Source organism: Oryctolagus cuniculus, chromosome 14 (genome assembly GCF_051225735.1).
Source record: "Oryctolagus cuniculus isolate XC-2025 breed Fujian yellow rabbit chromosome 14, ASM5122573v1, whole genome shotgun sequence".
NCBI classification, from domain to species: Eukaryota; Metazoa; Chordata; class Mammalia; order Lagomorpha; family Leporidae; genus Oryctolagus; species Oryctolagus cuniculus.
This window is the reverse complement of record NC_142880.1, coordinates 18,637,403-18,653,017: the sequence shown is the minus strand read 5'-3', so window position 1 is coordinate 18,653,017 and position 15,615 is coordinate 18,637,403. Positions and strand designations below refer to the sequence as shown.

The 15,615-nt window shown below is 41.4% G+C and overlaps 1 protein-coding gene across 4 annotated transcripts in view; it reads right to left on the bottom strand.

The window, feature by feature from the left end:
• LOC149122250 (uncharacterized) overlaps positions 1-15,615 on the bottom strand; it is a 402,594-nt gene that overhangs the window by 304,853 nt on the left and 82,126 nt on the right. For all 4 annotated transcript variants that reach the window (XM_089313050.1, XM_089313053.1, XM_089313052.1 and 1 more), the window contains exon 2: positions 14,840-15,005. In XM_089313050.1, coding sequence (XP_089169176.1) covers positions 14,954-15,005 — 52 coding nt within the window. In that variant the 3' untranslated portion in view covers positions 14,840-14,953. The remainder of the gene's footprint in view (positions 1-14,839; positions 15,006-15,615) is intronic.

Below are 15,615 nucleotides of genomic sequence, written 5' to 3'. Positions count from 1 at the left end.
TCCAGCTTCCAAAACTGTGAGAAATAAATATTTGTTGTCGAAGCCACCCAATTTATGATAATTTGTAATAATAGCCCAAATAGACTGAGAAAACAGGAAAGGATTTTATGAAACCCAGTTGTGGGAAATGCAGGAGAGCATCAGACTAATCACACTCAAAGCTTAAGCCCTGGTTTATTGGTCTCATCAGAATCTGACTGAGGCTTTGAAGTAGAAAAATTTGTTAGCATGTTAAGAAGTAAATTAGAAAAAAGAAACTCCAGAATGATAGAATTAGACATTTAACCATGCCAGAGTCCTGAACTCCATTAGAAAACAATGTAGTTAAACTAACAACAACAACAAAAAAAAGTGTACCATCAAGTTCTGAATATGTGAACACCAGACACCCTGATTCTGTCATCTTCTCTTATGAAAACAAGGCCAAGATTGATTTGAGGTCTTTACTTCACACAAAAGAGCACTAATCAAGGTAACACACTAGAAGTATGGAGCATAATTCACCTGTTTTTATCAGGTAACATAATAGAGGTTCTATTGATACTGTACCATCTCGCGTCTAACTGTAGAAAGCATACATTGGGGGCCGGTGCCATGGCTGACTGGGTTAATCCTCTGCCTGCGGCACCAGCATCCCATATGGGAACTGGGTTCCAGTCCCGGTTGCTCCTCTTCTGATCTAGCTCTCTGCTGTGGCCCAGGAGGGCAGTGGAGGATGGCCCAAGTGCTCCGCATGGGAGACCAGGAGGAAGCACCTGGCTCCTGGCTTCGGATTGGCCCAGCTCCAGCCATGGCGGCCATTTGGGGAATGAACCAATGGAATGAAGGCCTTTCTCTCTGTCTCTCTCTCTCTCTCACTGTCTATAACTCTACCTGTCAAATAAATTTTTTAAAAAAAGTTAAAAAAAATAAAGCATACATTGGTACTTTTCTCTGCTGTAAAACACTGCAGATGCTTCTGTAGCAATCCTGGGGAAGCTGTCTTTGGAGCAAACAAAGCACTTTTCATTATGATTGAAAGAAGTCAAGGAAGGGATCCTCTGGAAGCCTGTCCAGTTCCTAGGATTTCTAGATAGCACTGCCCCACTGCTTCCCACTTGACCTCAACTGGGAAGTAGGACACTTAAATTGAGAAGTGGCTTCCAGTAATGTTTCACATTTTTACCTTTACAAAAGCAGCATGTAAATCTGTTCCCCCTCCTCTTTGGAGTATTTATTATTTATTATTACTGTTTATTTGGGAATTTTTTTTACCCATAAACAAGTAAAAAATAACTAAATTTGCTAAGTGCTGGTCCTGACACAATATGAGTAAAGTGAAATCCTTTTTCTTTGAAATAAGAAACTTTCCTAGTATTCCAGAGGAAGGAAAAACAGGTCAAGACTGCTAAGAAGGCAGCTGGGGCCAATGCTGGAGAGTCTCTGCAGTATTTTCAGTTGGTGTCAACTTGGGGGACTATTGTTTAGTAAATATTTTGCCTCCATTGAATGATAATGACTCTGTGGTTTTGCTAGCAATTTTACTTCTTAGCCAAAAGTACTCTGACATGATGGAAAGTCTATGTTGACTTTGTAATTATTCCAATAATGCATTATATATTGTAGTTTTTCATAGGCTGAGTTTTATGAGGAGAACACAAGGAAAGTCACTTCAACGGGATCTTATTGAGTATCCATGCCTCTGAAGGTAAAGTTCAGAACAGAATTTCATTTCCTTATCACGTTGCATAAATCTTTTAAAGTCCTACTCCTCGTATTTAACTGGGCTGTCACACAATACAGAACTCTAAGCTTGTCTCATAACATTGCTATGCCCTTAAATTTTTCCATGACCCATATTTTAGATAACACCTTCAAACTTTTAAATAATAAATAATTTTGTGCTTATCCAGAATCCAATCTTTCCGTTGCTGTTCCTGTTCTCTGTGTCCTAGTTCATAGGCTTGTAGCATAAAGCAGTCCTAAGAAGAAAACAGGTTTCAGTGGCCCTCCCACTAGCTTGGATTCTGTCAGTCTGATACTGTTGGTTATAAATTTAAGGTGAGAGAGAAGCTATTAACAGCTCCCAGGGGTGACATGTCAAAGTGAAAGTTTATTTAGGTTATCAATAACTGGTTGACTTGAAGCAAAGAAGATTACCCTTGATAATGTGGCTGGACCTCCTGCAACCCTTGCAAGGCCTTACAAGCAAAACCTGAAGTTTCCTAGGAAAAAAGGAATTCAGCCTCAAGAAAAAAATAACTCCCTTCTGAGTTTCCAGCCTGCTGGTCCTCTCTACAAACTGGACTTGCCACCCCCACGACGACACGAGTCAATTCCGCAAAATCAATCTCTGTGTGCGTATGATCCCCCAATGAGTTCTGACTCTCTGGAGAACCCTGTCTGATGCAGAGCCTTAGTCCGTTTCTTCTTCTTTCTTGTTGTTTTATACGTTGTGAATGAAGAGAAAGAGCACGAATAGACAAGCCCAGTCACATTGCAGAACTGCAATTCTAAGAACTGAGTTTAATACTCGGGAGGATTCCTGGAGAAAACTAGAACATAGCTTCCTCCCATGTTTGGCTGTGTATCCATGGAAGATGGCTGTCTTCTTTGTTTGATCTTATTTTAAACACTGAGTTGTATTTGCATTTCAGTCTAGATCACAAAATTCTCCCTCAATGTTTGGAATGGTTTATGGTAGACACTAGCTTTTTTTTTTTTTTTTTTTTTTTTTTTTTGTTATATGAACCCATCATTCTTAACAATATGACATGTATTTTGACATCTGTGTATTTCTTTCCAATACTGCTCAGGGATAGAGGTATTTAACATATTTAATCACCAGCATTGAAGTTTATTGAAAGTGAGCAATTATTTTGAGATGAAGAAAGCATTTCTTAGAAAAAGTTGTATAAACTTAGAAAACTAATTGAATTGGGGTAATGGAAAATGTCAATCAACAAGGATCCTGCCAATAATTCTAGCACAAACGTGTTCTTTAGGCACCAAGTTGGTTCCTTATGGCTTGCATTTAGAGTCCTAAAAATTGGGAGGCATCCATAATTTTTCAAAACTATTCTTTTGTGTGAAAGAACTCTGTCATGTATGCTGATTTTCAATAAATACATATTTAGGAACTTTAGAAAGAACACAGTTATACTGATAAACCTCTCATCATTCATTCCATGAAACTAAACTTTCTTAACAATTCTGTTAACATGCCTGGGAAAGCAGTAGAAGATGACCCAAGTCCTTGGGCCCCTGAACCCACATGGAAGACCCAGAAGAAGCTCCTGGCTCCTGGCTTCAGCCTGGCCCAGGTCAGGCTACTGCAGCCATTTGGGGAGTGAAGCAGCAAATGGAAGATCTCTCTCTCTGTCTTCCCCCCACCCTATAACTCTGACTTTCAAACAAATAAAATAAATCTAAAAAAAAAATTAATTTGAGTGACACATTTTCGAACTTCTGACTGATCTTAGAATTGTCCAGAATAATAAATAAAATATCTCTTTACAATCAGAATGCAGGGGCCACTGTTGTGATTCAGCACAATTCATGTACAATACTGGCATCCAATCTGAGTACCATTTCCAGGCCCCCAGCTTTGGTCTGGCACAACCATTTGAGCAATGAACCAGCTGATGGAAGATATTTCTTTCTCCCTCTCTTTCATTCACTTTCTCTCCCTCCCCACCTTTCAAATACATGAAGCTCTGAAAGAAAGAGAGAGAGAGAGAGAGAAAGGAAAGAAGGAAAGAAAGACAGAAAGAGAAAGACAGAAAGACAGAAAGACAGAAAGACAGAAAGAAAGAAAGAAAGAAAGAAAGAACGAACGAACAGAATGTAAGTTGGTCATTTAGCACAGGAATTTAGATGCCTCTTGGGACACCTGCATCTCATATCAAAGTGCCTGGTTCAAGTCCCAACCTGATGCTTCCAATCCAGCTTCCTGCTAATGTGCACCCTGAGAGGCAACAGTGATGACTCAATTGCTTGGGTCCTTGCCACCCACCTGGCAGGAGACCTAAATGGAGTTCCTGGCTCCTGGCTTCAGCATGGCCCAGCTCCAGCTGTTACGAGCATTTGGGGAATGAACCAGAGGATGTGAGATCTCTGTCTTTCAAATAAAAACAAAGACCAAATGTGAAACAAAATAACCCAGGTACAGAACAAGAGAATGGATCTATTTAGCACCATTTTAATATTTGCAGTGTGTTGTAATCTGCTGCTTATATTTATTAGCATGTATTCTGCTTTGTTTCCAGAGCCTCAGTTAGAGAGAGAGAGAGAGAGAGAGAGAGAGAGAGAGAGAGATTACATCTAGTAGTCTGAGCTGGTATGGGCTTATAATTGAGTCCAAAAACATCACATCAGTTTTCTGTGAGAGGCAATGTTTCATGGCGGCAAAGTCGACCAGTTCAGGATATAGATCTTGGCTCAACCACTTTCCATGTTTGACTTTGCCAAAGTAACCACTGTAGGTCTTGTTTTCTACATGCATAAAATTGAGGATACTCATATCTTATATCTTCTCACTATGTCATTGAAATTCCAAATAAAGTTCTGTACACACATATTTATAAACAATGAACTGTACATAAGCCCACATAATCGTTTTGAAAAAAGCATTTAGCATGGCACTTGGCAAGAAGCACTTGCTCAATTAATTATAGCAATTATCCCCACCTAAGAGTTTTGAGCTCGACTCTACTCAAAAAAGCATCACAGTTTTTTGTTTTTTTTTTGACAGGTAGAGTCATAGACAGAGAGAGAGAGAGAGAGAGAGAGAGAAAGGTCTTCCTTCTGTTGGTTCACTCCCCAAATGGCCGCCATGGCTGGCACTGTGCCAATCCGAAGCCAGGAGCCAGGTGCTTCCTCCTGGTCTCCCATGCGAGTGCAGGGCCCAAGCACTTGGGCCATCTTCCACTGCCCTCCCGGGCCACAGCAGAGAGCTGGCCTGGAAGAGGAGCAACCGGGACTGGAACCTGGCACCCATATGGGATTCCAGCGCCGCAGATGGAGGATTACCCAAGTGAGCCATGGCGCTAGACCAGCATCACAGTTCTTTAAGAAAATATATCTTTTTGTACAGAATATTTTAAAACTAGATGACAATTAAAATATCCACTTATGTGCATTCTTCCTGTGACACTTAAAGCACAAAGGCTTATTCAATAAGAATTACTTGGTTATAAGGCAACAGAAATGGACTCAACAGAAAATGGACTCCAGGAGAAAACGTACTTCCAAGAGAGAGTGAGACGCCGCCAGAGTGCTGGGGGGAGGGGTCTCAGGCAGTTCTGGAGGTCTAGAGAGCAGAAACAGGTGGATTATTCTCCTGCAGAGCTTTGTAACTTCAATGATTCCAGCACAATAGCTTCACTCACTTAAGATTCCAATCCCAAGAAAGAATGTCTCCAAGGTCCCAACTGGTTGGGTGGAATCAGGTTCCCTTTATCCACAGTCTCACCTTTGGATGCCAGTGATAAAAACAAATGCCCCACATATACAGAAAGAGTGCCCTTTGTTGATTTTCAGAAATCATATGCCCGAATTCCCCCAGAATGACTTGGATTGAATGCACAAGTGGCACCAAACCCTATGATGTTATTCTGATAGCTCAATACATACAATACACCAACAACTGTAGTCAAGAGCTGAGCATTCTGGGAAACTACAGCCCTCTGGAATGAGCTAAGATCACCTGGAAATGATGATGATAAATTTCCACTTCCACTTCTGCATTAGAAGTCCATGGGGAAAATGTACTCTTCCCTCTGCATCCTCTTTCTACCATACTTTGTCACTTTGGTTTCTGAAAGGGGAGGGGATGCTGGTAATGTCTTCCAGACCCAACTTTGAATGGGCTTGTTAGGCAGAGAATAAAAGCAAGTCCCTAAACCTCCATAGCACCCAAGCTCACTTGTTTATGCTGAAAATGCATGACACCAGCCAACTCACACTTTTGGGTGGGCAGCAAAATGGATAGAATATTGACATTGCCCAGCTTGTACTTTGGTTAGCTTCTCAGCTATGGTGAAATGGAAACCTTTCCAATAGTAACAGAAAATTAGATTGGCACATTAAAAAAAAAGTCAGGCACTGGCTCTGTGGCATAGCGGGTTAAGATGCCATCTGCACAGCCTGCGACCCTTATGGTGCCAATTCGAGTCCTGGATGCTCTGCTTCCAATCCAACTCCCTGCTAACATGCCTAGAAAGATGACTCAAATGCTTGAGCCCCTGCCATCCATGTGGGAACCTGGAAGAAGCTCTTAGCTCCTGGCTTTGGATTGGCCCACCTCTGGCCATTGTGGTCATTTGAAGAGTCAACCAACAGATGGAAGATCTCTGTCTCTCCTCTTTCTGTCTGTTAACACTGACTTTCAAATAAATAAATCTTTTTAAAAAAAAGAATCAGTAAACTATGATAAGGAATGATAGCAATGCATATCTACCAAGTGATTGATTACTTTGGATCTTACTCCCAAGATTCCAGATAATTATGATAATAAAAGTAATACTAGTATCCAACATTGGATTTTTTTCATGTGCTAAGTGCTTTAACTGGATAAGCTCATTTAGTCCCCACATCAATCCCTCAAGTAGGTACTATTAATACTTGCATCTTACAGATAAAGAAACTAATCAAGGTTAAGGACTTGTCCAAGGATACTGTGTCAGTAAGGGTAGATGAGCTGACATTACAAACAACCACAAATATCTCAGTGGCTTAAAACAACAGTTTTATTTCTCTTTCACACTACCTGGCCATCATGACATGCCTGGGGCTTAGGTCTTCATGGTTGCACTCAGGAGTGAAGCACCCTGTTATGAGACAAGAAGTTGGTTCCTATCAGAGAAACCCTGCAAGATATTGGCACAGGCAAAGACTTCTTGGAAAAGACCCCAGAGGCAGAGGCAGCCAAAGCCAAAATTAACAGCTGGGATTACAACAAATTGAGACGTTTCTATACAGCAAAGGAGACAGTCAGGAAAGTGAAGAGGCTACCGACAGAATGGGAAAAATTATTTGCAAACTATGCAACTGATAAAGGATTAATAACCAGAATCTACAGAGAGATAAGAAACTCCACAACAACAAAACAAACAACCCAAGAGATGGGCAAGGACCTAAATAGATATTTTTCAAAAGAGGAAATCCAAATGGCCAATAGACATATGAAAAAGTGTTCAGGATCACTAGCCATCAGGGAAATGCAAACCAAAACCACAATGAGGTTTCACCTCACCCAGGTCAGAATGGCTGTCATACAGAAATCAGCAAACAACAAATGCTGGTGAGGACGTGGGAGAAAAGGCACACTAATACACTGTTGGTGGAAATGCAAACTGATAAAGCCACTATGGAAGATAGTTTGGAGATACCTCAGAAATCTGAATAGAGCCCTACCATACGACCCAGCCATCCCACTCCTTGGAATTTACCCAAGGGAAATTAAATTGGCAAATAAAAGAGCTATCTGCATCTCCATGTTTATTGCAGCTGCATTCACAGTAGCTAAGACATGGAATCAACCTAAATGCCCATCAACAAAAGACTGGATAAAGAAATTACAGGATATGAACTCTATGGAATACTATACAGTGCTAAAAAAAATGAAATCCAGTCATTTGCAACAAAATGGAGGAATCATCATGCTGAGTGAAATAAGCCAGTCCCAAAGGGACAAATATCATATATGCTCCCTGATCTTTGACAACTAACTGAGCACCTAAATAAAGGTATAGAAGGGAAATTGACACTATGAGAAGCAATGCCTTGATCAGCCCTTGTCCTAACTGTTGAGAAACAGCTTACTATTTTATTCTTTTTACTATTTTCTTTTTTTATTTAATACCATTGGTTGAACTCTTTTTTTTTTTTTTTTTTGACAGGCAGAGTGGACAATGAGAAAGAGACAGAGAGAAAGGTCTTCTTTTACCATTGGTTCACCCTCCAATGGCCGCTGCAGCTGGCGTGCTGTGGCCGGCACACCACTCTGATCCGAAGCCAGGAGCCAGGTGCTTCTCTTGGTCTCCCATGCAGGTGCAGGGCCCAAGCACTTGGGCCATCCTCCATTGCCCTCCCGGGCCACAGCAGAGAACTGGACTGGAAGAGGGGCAACTGGGACAGAATCCAGCACCCCGACCGGGACTAGAACCCCGGGGTGCCGGTGCCGCAGGCAGAGGATTAGCCTATTGAGCTGCGGCGCCGGCCTGGTTGAACTCTTTACTTAACATAGAATTATTCTTATGTGTTTAAATCCAATTGAAAATTGATACCTGTTAAAAATAAGAGTGGAAATAAGAGAGGGAGGAGATGTACAGTTCAGCACATGTTCCCTCAGACTTTCCCCTAAGGGTAAAGCTAAAAATTTGCCATGGGACTCTAAATCCCATTAGGTTCGCAGGTACCAATGCCATCTTACTAGTTAAAGTGATCAGTTTAAGTCTATAACTGATCATAAAGATGGGAATAAGTGTCAAAGGGATCTCATAAATAAAACCAAGTATCTGCTAATAATAATAATAGATAGAATTAAAAAGGAGAGAATGAGCCAATATGGGAAGCAGGCCACATAGCAGACTCATAGAATGACAAATGCCCTGAAAAGCACTACGGCCTCAGAATCAGCCTTTAAGGCATTTGGACCTGGCTAAAAAGCCTATGAGACAGACTTTTGCAGGCATGGAAAGCCAAGACATTGTGGCAAAAAAAAATGACCTACATGAAAGATCTCTGTAAATGAGATACCAGTGGAAAGAACGGGCCATCAAAGAAGGAGGTACCTTTCTCTGAAGGGAGGAGAGAACTTCCACTTTGATTATGGCCTTGTCTAAATAATGGCAGAGTTTGTGGACTCAAAGGCTTCCATAGCCTTGGCAGCTCATGACAAGAGCCTTGGGTGATCATTGACATCATAAATAAGAGTGTCAATTGGTAAATCAACAACAGGAATCACTGTGCACTTGCTCCCTATGTAGGACCTCTGTCCTTAATTAATTGTACTATGAAAATTAATGGTAAAACTTGTTTTCAAACAGTACTTTATATTTTGTGTGTCTGTGTGAGTGCAAACTGTTGAAATCTTTACTTAGTATAGAGATGATCTTCTGTATATAAAGGTAATTAAAAATGAATCTTAATGAAGAATGGGATGGGAGAGGGAGTAGGAGGTCAGATGAGAATGGAGGTGGGTGGGCGGGTATGGGCAAAGAACTGGTATAATCCAAAAACTGTACCTATGAAATTTATATTTATCAAATAGAAGCTTTCTAAAAAAGAAGAAGAAGTTGGTTCCCAGGCCAAGGGAAGGAAAACAAAGCCCTGACTCCTCCCTGGAAGTCATGTGGCCTGACTTACTGCAGTAGAGAAGTAAGAACTCACTAAGTGTCCAAAGAAAGAGTCCAGAATGCCCATGAACACCCCTCATGGCCACCACAGCCACATAACTGGCAATGGGGAGCACAATTCAAACCCAGGCACCCTAGAAATAGAGTTTAGAGCAAGGACTACTTAGACCTCCAAGTTTCATTTACACAGGACGGCATCTGGCAAAGACAGAAATGGGCCACCCTCTCCTTGCAAGAGTGTTCTTTAAGGCTGAAAATGTTGGGAAAACTACTACATTTCCAGGCAATTTTATCCTTTGTACAAGCAACGAAGCCAGCAGATAAATCTGTTACCAATGGGAGCAAAGCAGAACGATTTGTATTTCCTTTCCAAGGGTCTAATACTCTTTCTGCATTGTCTAGGGATGAATGGAATTTTTCAAAAACTAAAAATATCTTTGGATTGCATTTTTACCACAAGCCTCGTTTAAAAAAAAGTTTAACTGATTATTATGTATTTGGAAGGGAGGGAGGGAGGGATGGAGGGAGGGAGGGAGAGAGAGAGAGAGAGAGAGAAAGAATCTTCCATCTGCTGGTTTACTCCCTCAAATTCCTACAGCTAGGTTGGGCCAGGCCAAAGCCAGGAGTGCAGACTCCAATCAAAGTCTCCCCTGTGGGTGGCAGGGGTCCAAGTAATTGGCTATCACCTGTAACCCTCGTTGGTGTGCATTACTAAGAATTTGAAACTGCAAGTGGGGCAGGGACTCCAACCCAGACACTTCAACCTGAGGAATGGGTACCCCAAGCTGTGGCCTAATCACCACTCCAAATGCCCACCACAGATGGAGCTTTTTTTAAGAAAAAAAAATGTAGTTTTAGTATTAATGAACTGCTCTATAATCTTGCATGCTCCAGAGTAAGCATCATTGACATCATTGCTCCCTACACTTTCTCCATCTAAAAGAGCCTCCTTATCGAGTAATTTTTGCTTAGAAGGAAACAAATGAGGTTTGTTCTTTGGCAAGCTTGCACTGGCCCTTCCTAGGTTGGATTCCAAAATAGCTTTTCTCTATTCATGTTCCTGGGTAGTCTATATTGGGAAATGTTGGACGTGTTCAACTTCATACTTTTCAGATTTGCAAACGTGTGTCGGATGTTTACATATCTTCAGCATGACTCCAATGTGGGGAAGTCTTCCCTTACAAAAGTTTTACAGAAGAAAAGAAAGATTAGCAAGGGAATTAGGAGCATAGATATCTACTTTTCCTACAAGGCAAAATACACAATGCAACACCCATCATCAGTACTGGTAGTTAGGAAATTACCTGTAGCAAACCTAAATAACTATTTGGGTTTTTATATTGGTTTCATAATTTTTCAAAATAAAAAGCATGTGACTTTACTTTCTATAGAATGTAAGTGCACTTTATAAAAACTTTACTTTTGTCAAGAAAGGCAGAGTGGCAGAGAGAGAATGATCCTTTCCACTGGTTCATTCCTCCCAAAAGTCCCCTATAGCTGGAGCTGGGCCAAGCTGAAGCCAGGAGCCAGCAATTCCATCCGGGCCTCCCAGGTGGGTGTCGGAACCCAAGTACTCAGGCCATCACCCATTGGCCTGCCAAGTGCGTTAGTAGGAAGTTGGATGGGAAGCAGGGCAGCCACACTCCAGTATGAGATGCTAGTGTCACAAGCTGCAGCTTAACCCACTGTGCCAATGTGTTGGTGCTGTTATATACATTTTATGATAAACTTTTGTAATCTTAGGAAAGTGAGACACATTCCACATTTTGAGGCCCACATCATCTTGTGACAAACAAAATTAATTTTTTAACCCCTAACTACATTGAAAAGTTTAAAGTATATCCCTAATTCTGATTATGAAGGAATTCTATCTTGTTTTCTTAGTCTTTAATACAGCAAATAGTTTTGGGGTTTCTGGTAACCCTAAGACCAAGATCTGTTTATGCTAATAATTAAATAGACCATAACTATCAATTCTGATCTGATTTTTCCTATCAGCAACACCTCTGAGAACCATGAAAGACATGTGACAGTATGTGGATATGCAAGTTAAACTGGAATTAATTACAACTGAAAATGGCCCTGCTAAGTTCCAAGATGTGAGGAGGATCTCTTACTCTTAGCAGAGGGTTTGCTTCAAGCCTAATGGATGTGAGCTTAGAAAATGTAAAAAGAGATCCTATTGAATAAATGAAATACAAATAGAGAAGGAGAAAAGCAAAAAAAAAGAGTTGTCTTTTTTTGGACCCATCACCTCTCAACCCCTAAGACGTGCTCTTATAACATTCTGACTTTGGATTGAGGCTTGATCTATTCTGTACTCAATGTGGGACTTGAAAATGTTTGACTTCTACTTCACCACAGTGGAAGCTGGGAAGGTCTGGAAGGTCTAAGCACAGGTTAAAGCAGCAAAACAAACTACAGCTCAGCATGCTGAAACTAGACCGTGTTGGGGCCGGCGCTGTGGCCTAGCGGATAAAACCACCGCCTGCAGTACCAGCATCCCATACGGTACCAGTTTGAGACCTGGCTGCTCCTCTTCTGATCCAGCTCTCTGCTTTGGCCTGGGAAAGCAGTAGAAGATGGCCCAAGTCCTTGGGCCCCTGCACCTACTTGGGAGACCAGAAGAAGATCCTGGCTCCTGGCTTTGGATTGGGGCAGTTCCAGCCGTTGTGGCCAACTGGGGAGTGAATCAGCGGATGGAAGACCTCTTGCTCGCGCGCTCTCTCTCTCTCTCTCTGCCTCTCTGTCTCTCTGTGTGTAACTCTGACTTTCAAAGTAAATAAATAAATCTTTTTTAAAAAGTATATTGTGTCTTTTTCCTATGAAGGTTTTATATCACCCTTGAAATCTCTAATAATAGATCAGACTGGGACAGCAAAATAGACTAAAGTTCTAAGTCCTTCAGAGACTTCAACAATTAAAGTAGAAAAAAAAGTTCACAGAAAAATGGAATTTAACAGTAAGTTTATTTGGGGGCAAGAAAAATTGAAAATCCATGCATTAAATGAGTCACTGTGCACTTATTCCCCATGTAGGATCTCTGTCCTTAATGTGTTGTACTATGAGAATTAATGGTAAAAATAGTCTCCAAACAGTTCTTTATACTTTGTGTGTCTGTGTGGGTGCGAACTGTTGAAATCTTTGCTTAGTATATACTAAGTTGATCTTCTGTATATAAAGATAATTGAAAATGAATCTTAATGAAGAATGGTATGGGAGAGGGAGTAGGAGATGGGATGGTTTGTGGGTGGGAGGGTGGTTATGGGGGGAAAACTGCTATAATCCAAAAGTTGTACTTTCAAAATTTATATGTATTGAAAGTTTTGTAAAAAAAAAAAAAAAGTTCATGAGAAATGAACTTTCATACTTTTAAAAGTTCATGGGAAATGCATATTATGAAAAACCTATGCATGGATTTTAAAAAAATTCTGCACAAAATAGGCTTATTTTTTAATTCCAGGTTCTGTGAACCTTTTTAAGTATCCTCGTGTGTTGAGGATACAAGAATGCAAGAATGACAGAAAATCTGACAACAGTGCTGTGTGTCTTGTGTGCATGTACAGTATAGAAAAAAGGGAATAGAAACTTGTATTTACCTTCAAAATGCTTATCAAGGAGCAGGTGTATGGCTTAGTAGTTAACAGATCAGAAAGAATGCTCACATCCCACATTACAATATCTGGATTCAATCCCCAATTCTAGCTCTTGATTCTAGCTTTCTGCTAATGCAGACCCTGAGAAGCAGCAGTTATGGTTCAAGTGAATGTGTTCCTGTTTTTCACATGGAGCCTGGAGCCTGGAGCCTGGAGTTTCCTCTGGGTCTCCCACATGGTGCAGGGGCCAGAGGACCTGGGCCATCTTCTACTGTTTCCCAGGCAATAGCAGAAAGCTGGATTGGAAGCTAAGCAACCAGGTCTCCAATTGATGCCCATATGGGATGCCGGCACTGTAGGCAACAGCTTTACCCACTATGCTACAGTACTGGCCCCAATTAATTAATTTTGTAAAGTTTTTAAATTCTTATCAATTTGGAGGGCACAAAATATCAAAAGCTAACAGTATGAGCCAGGGTATCATAAACAAAATGTGTGGTTCAAAGACATGTGCATAGAACCCAACTTGGGTCCAAACGCCTAATTTGCCACAGCCAAAGAATAAGTATAGCCTTCTGGCTAGTGCTTGAGCTCTGGACTTACATAAATGTATCATTCAGGATTTGTGGGGAGCAATCCGGACTAGACTGAGTTACTGGAATTAAGACTTATTCTATGCATCTGCTCTCCCACAATATGGCGCTGGGAGAGAAGTAAACAGCTTTTACACAGCTGCCTCCAGTTCAACCAATAAACTGTAGGACTTGCTCCTGATTGGAGGAGAGTAGCGTACTCGGCGTGTGGGCAGCCGAGTTGGGATTGGCAGAGGAGGACTATAAAGGAGGAAAGAGACGGCATGCACCAGGAACATCTAAGGGGAACATCTAGCTGAAGGAACACCCGTGCAGCCCCCGAGAGACCCGGCCGGCGGTGTGCCGCTCCCCTGCGGAAGTGGGGAATGTGGCCAGGGGGAACTGCCCTTCCACGGAGGTGGAAGGGATAGTAGCCAACCCGGGAAGAACCAGCAGCAAACCCGGGGAGGGCCGAGCAGACGAAAGAACAGCACAGGGTCTTGTGTCGTTCCTCCATGAAGAGGGGGAGCGACAAGGATTCAACCAATGAAACAGAACCAGTAGGAGATCTATATTGAGACTTATGGCAAAGAATTGGCTTGCATGATTGTGGGGCTGGACAGGCAGCCACAGGACAGACCAGCCAGAGGGGCAGACTAGACAGGTGAAGCTGTAGGCCACAGGCAGAATTCCTTTTTCTAGAAGCTTCAGTTCTGCTCTTATGGCCCTTCCGATGGCTGAGACAGGTCCGTGAAAGTAGAATAATCTCCCTGATTTAATGTTAATGGGTTATGGTCTCTAAGCATATCTACAAAAATACTTCCACAGCAAATAACTAGTCTAGTATTGGACAGAACGCTGCAGTGGGGACAACAGTCTACCCAAAGTGACACACCCAGCTGAGCCTCATCACCAACCAGGATCAAGTGCCCAATCCAACCACTTCCTAGCCTTGAGGAATTTCTAAGTGTCTTTAAATCTTTATTTTCTTATCTATAAAATGAAGATAATAAGAGTCACTACTCATAGAATTGTTGTGAAGATTAGATGAAATAATCCAACTAAAGTGGGTCTAGCAACGTGCTTGGCATATAGTTAGCACTCAGTAAAAAATCCCCTTTATTATCATCATCCTCACAATCTGGGCGATGTTGGGGGAATCAATCACTTTCTCTGAACTTTAATTTCTCATATGAAGTCAGCATATACCTACCACTCACAGGAACAACATGAACAGTGAAAGAATATATCTTAGAGGTGATTTTTTTAATTGGGCCCAAGTTGAATTAGCCACTAGCAAATTATAGATATTGGTACATATTTTAGAAGATACCTTTTCTGGAGCAGGTGCTGTGACATAGCAGGTAAAGCTGCTGCCTCCAGTGCAGGCATCCCATATGGGTGCCGGTTTGAGTCCCTGCTGCTCCGCTTCTGATCCAGCTCTCTGCTATGGCCTGGGAAAGCAGTAGAAGATGGCCCAAGTCCTGGGGCTTCTGCACCTGTGTGGGAGACCATTGTGATCATTTGGGAAGTGAATCAGCAGATGGAAGACCCCCCTCTGCCTTTCAAATAAAATAAATAAATATTTTTTTTGAAAAGCAATTATTTTTATTTAAATAGTTTCAAGTACTGAGACTGTGTGGATTTCGGCATCTTGCAAGGCTTTATTCCTTTCAGTTCCCTTCTCAAATTCTCATTCAGTTTTACTCATCGTTCCATCACTCACTCCTACTTCGTCACTTTGCTTGTCTCCCTCACTTTCTTTTTTTTTTTAACTTTTATTTAATGAATATAAATTTCCAAAGTACGACTTATGGATTACAATGGCTTCCCCCCCATACCGTCCCTCCCACCCGCAACCCTCCCCTTTCCCACTCCCTCTCCCCTTCCATTCACATCAAGATTCATTTTCGATTATCTTAATATACAGAAGATCAGCTTAGTATACATTAAGTAAGGATTTCAACAGTTTGCTCCCACACTGAAACATAAAGTGAAAAATAATAGATGATTTTTTTAAATGATGATGAAATCAGATCAGACCTATTGTCATGTTTAATCCCAGTGAGAGTCAAGTTGGGAATTGATAATTTCTTTTTTTCTTTCTTT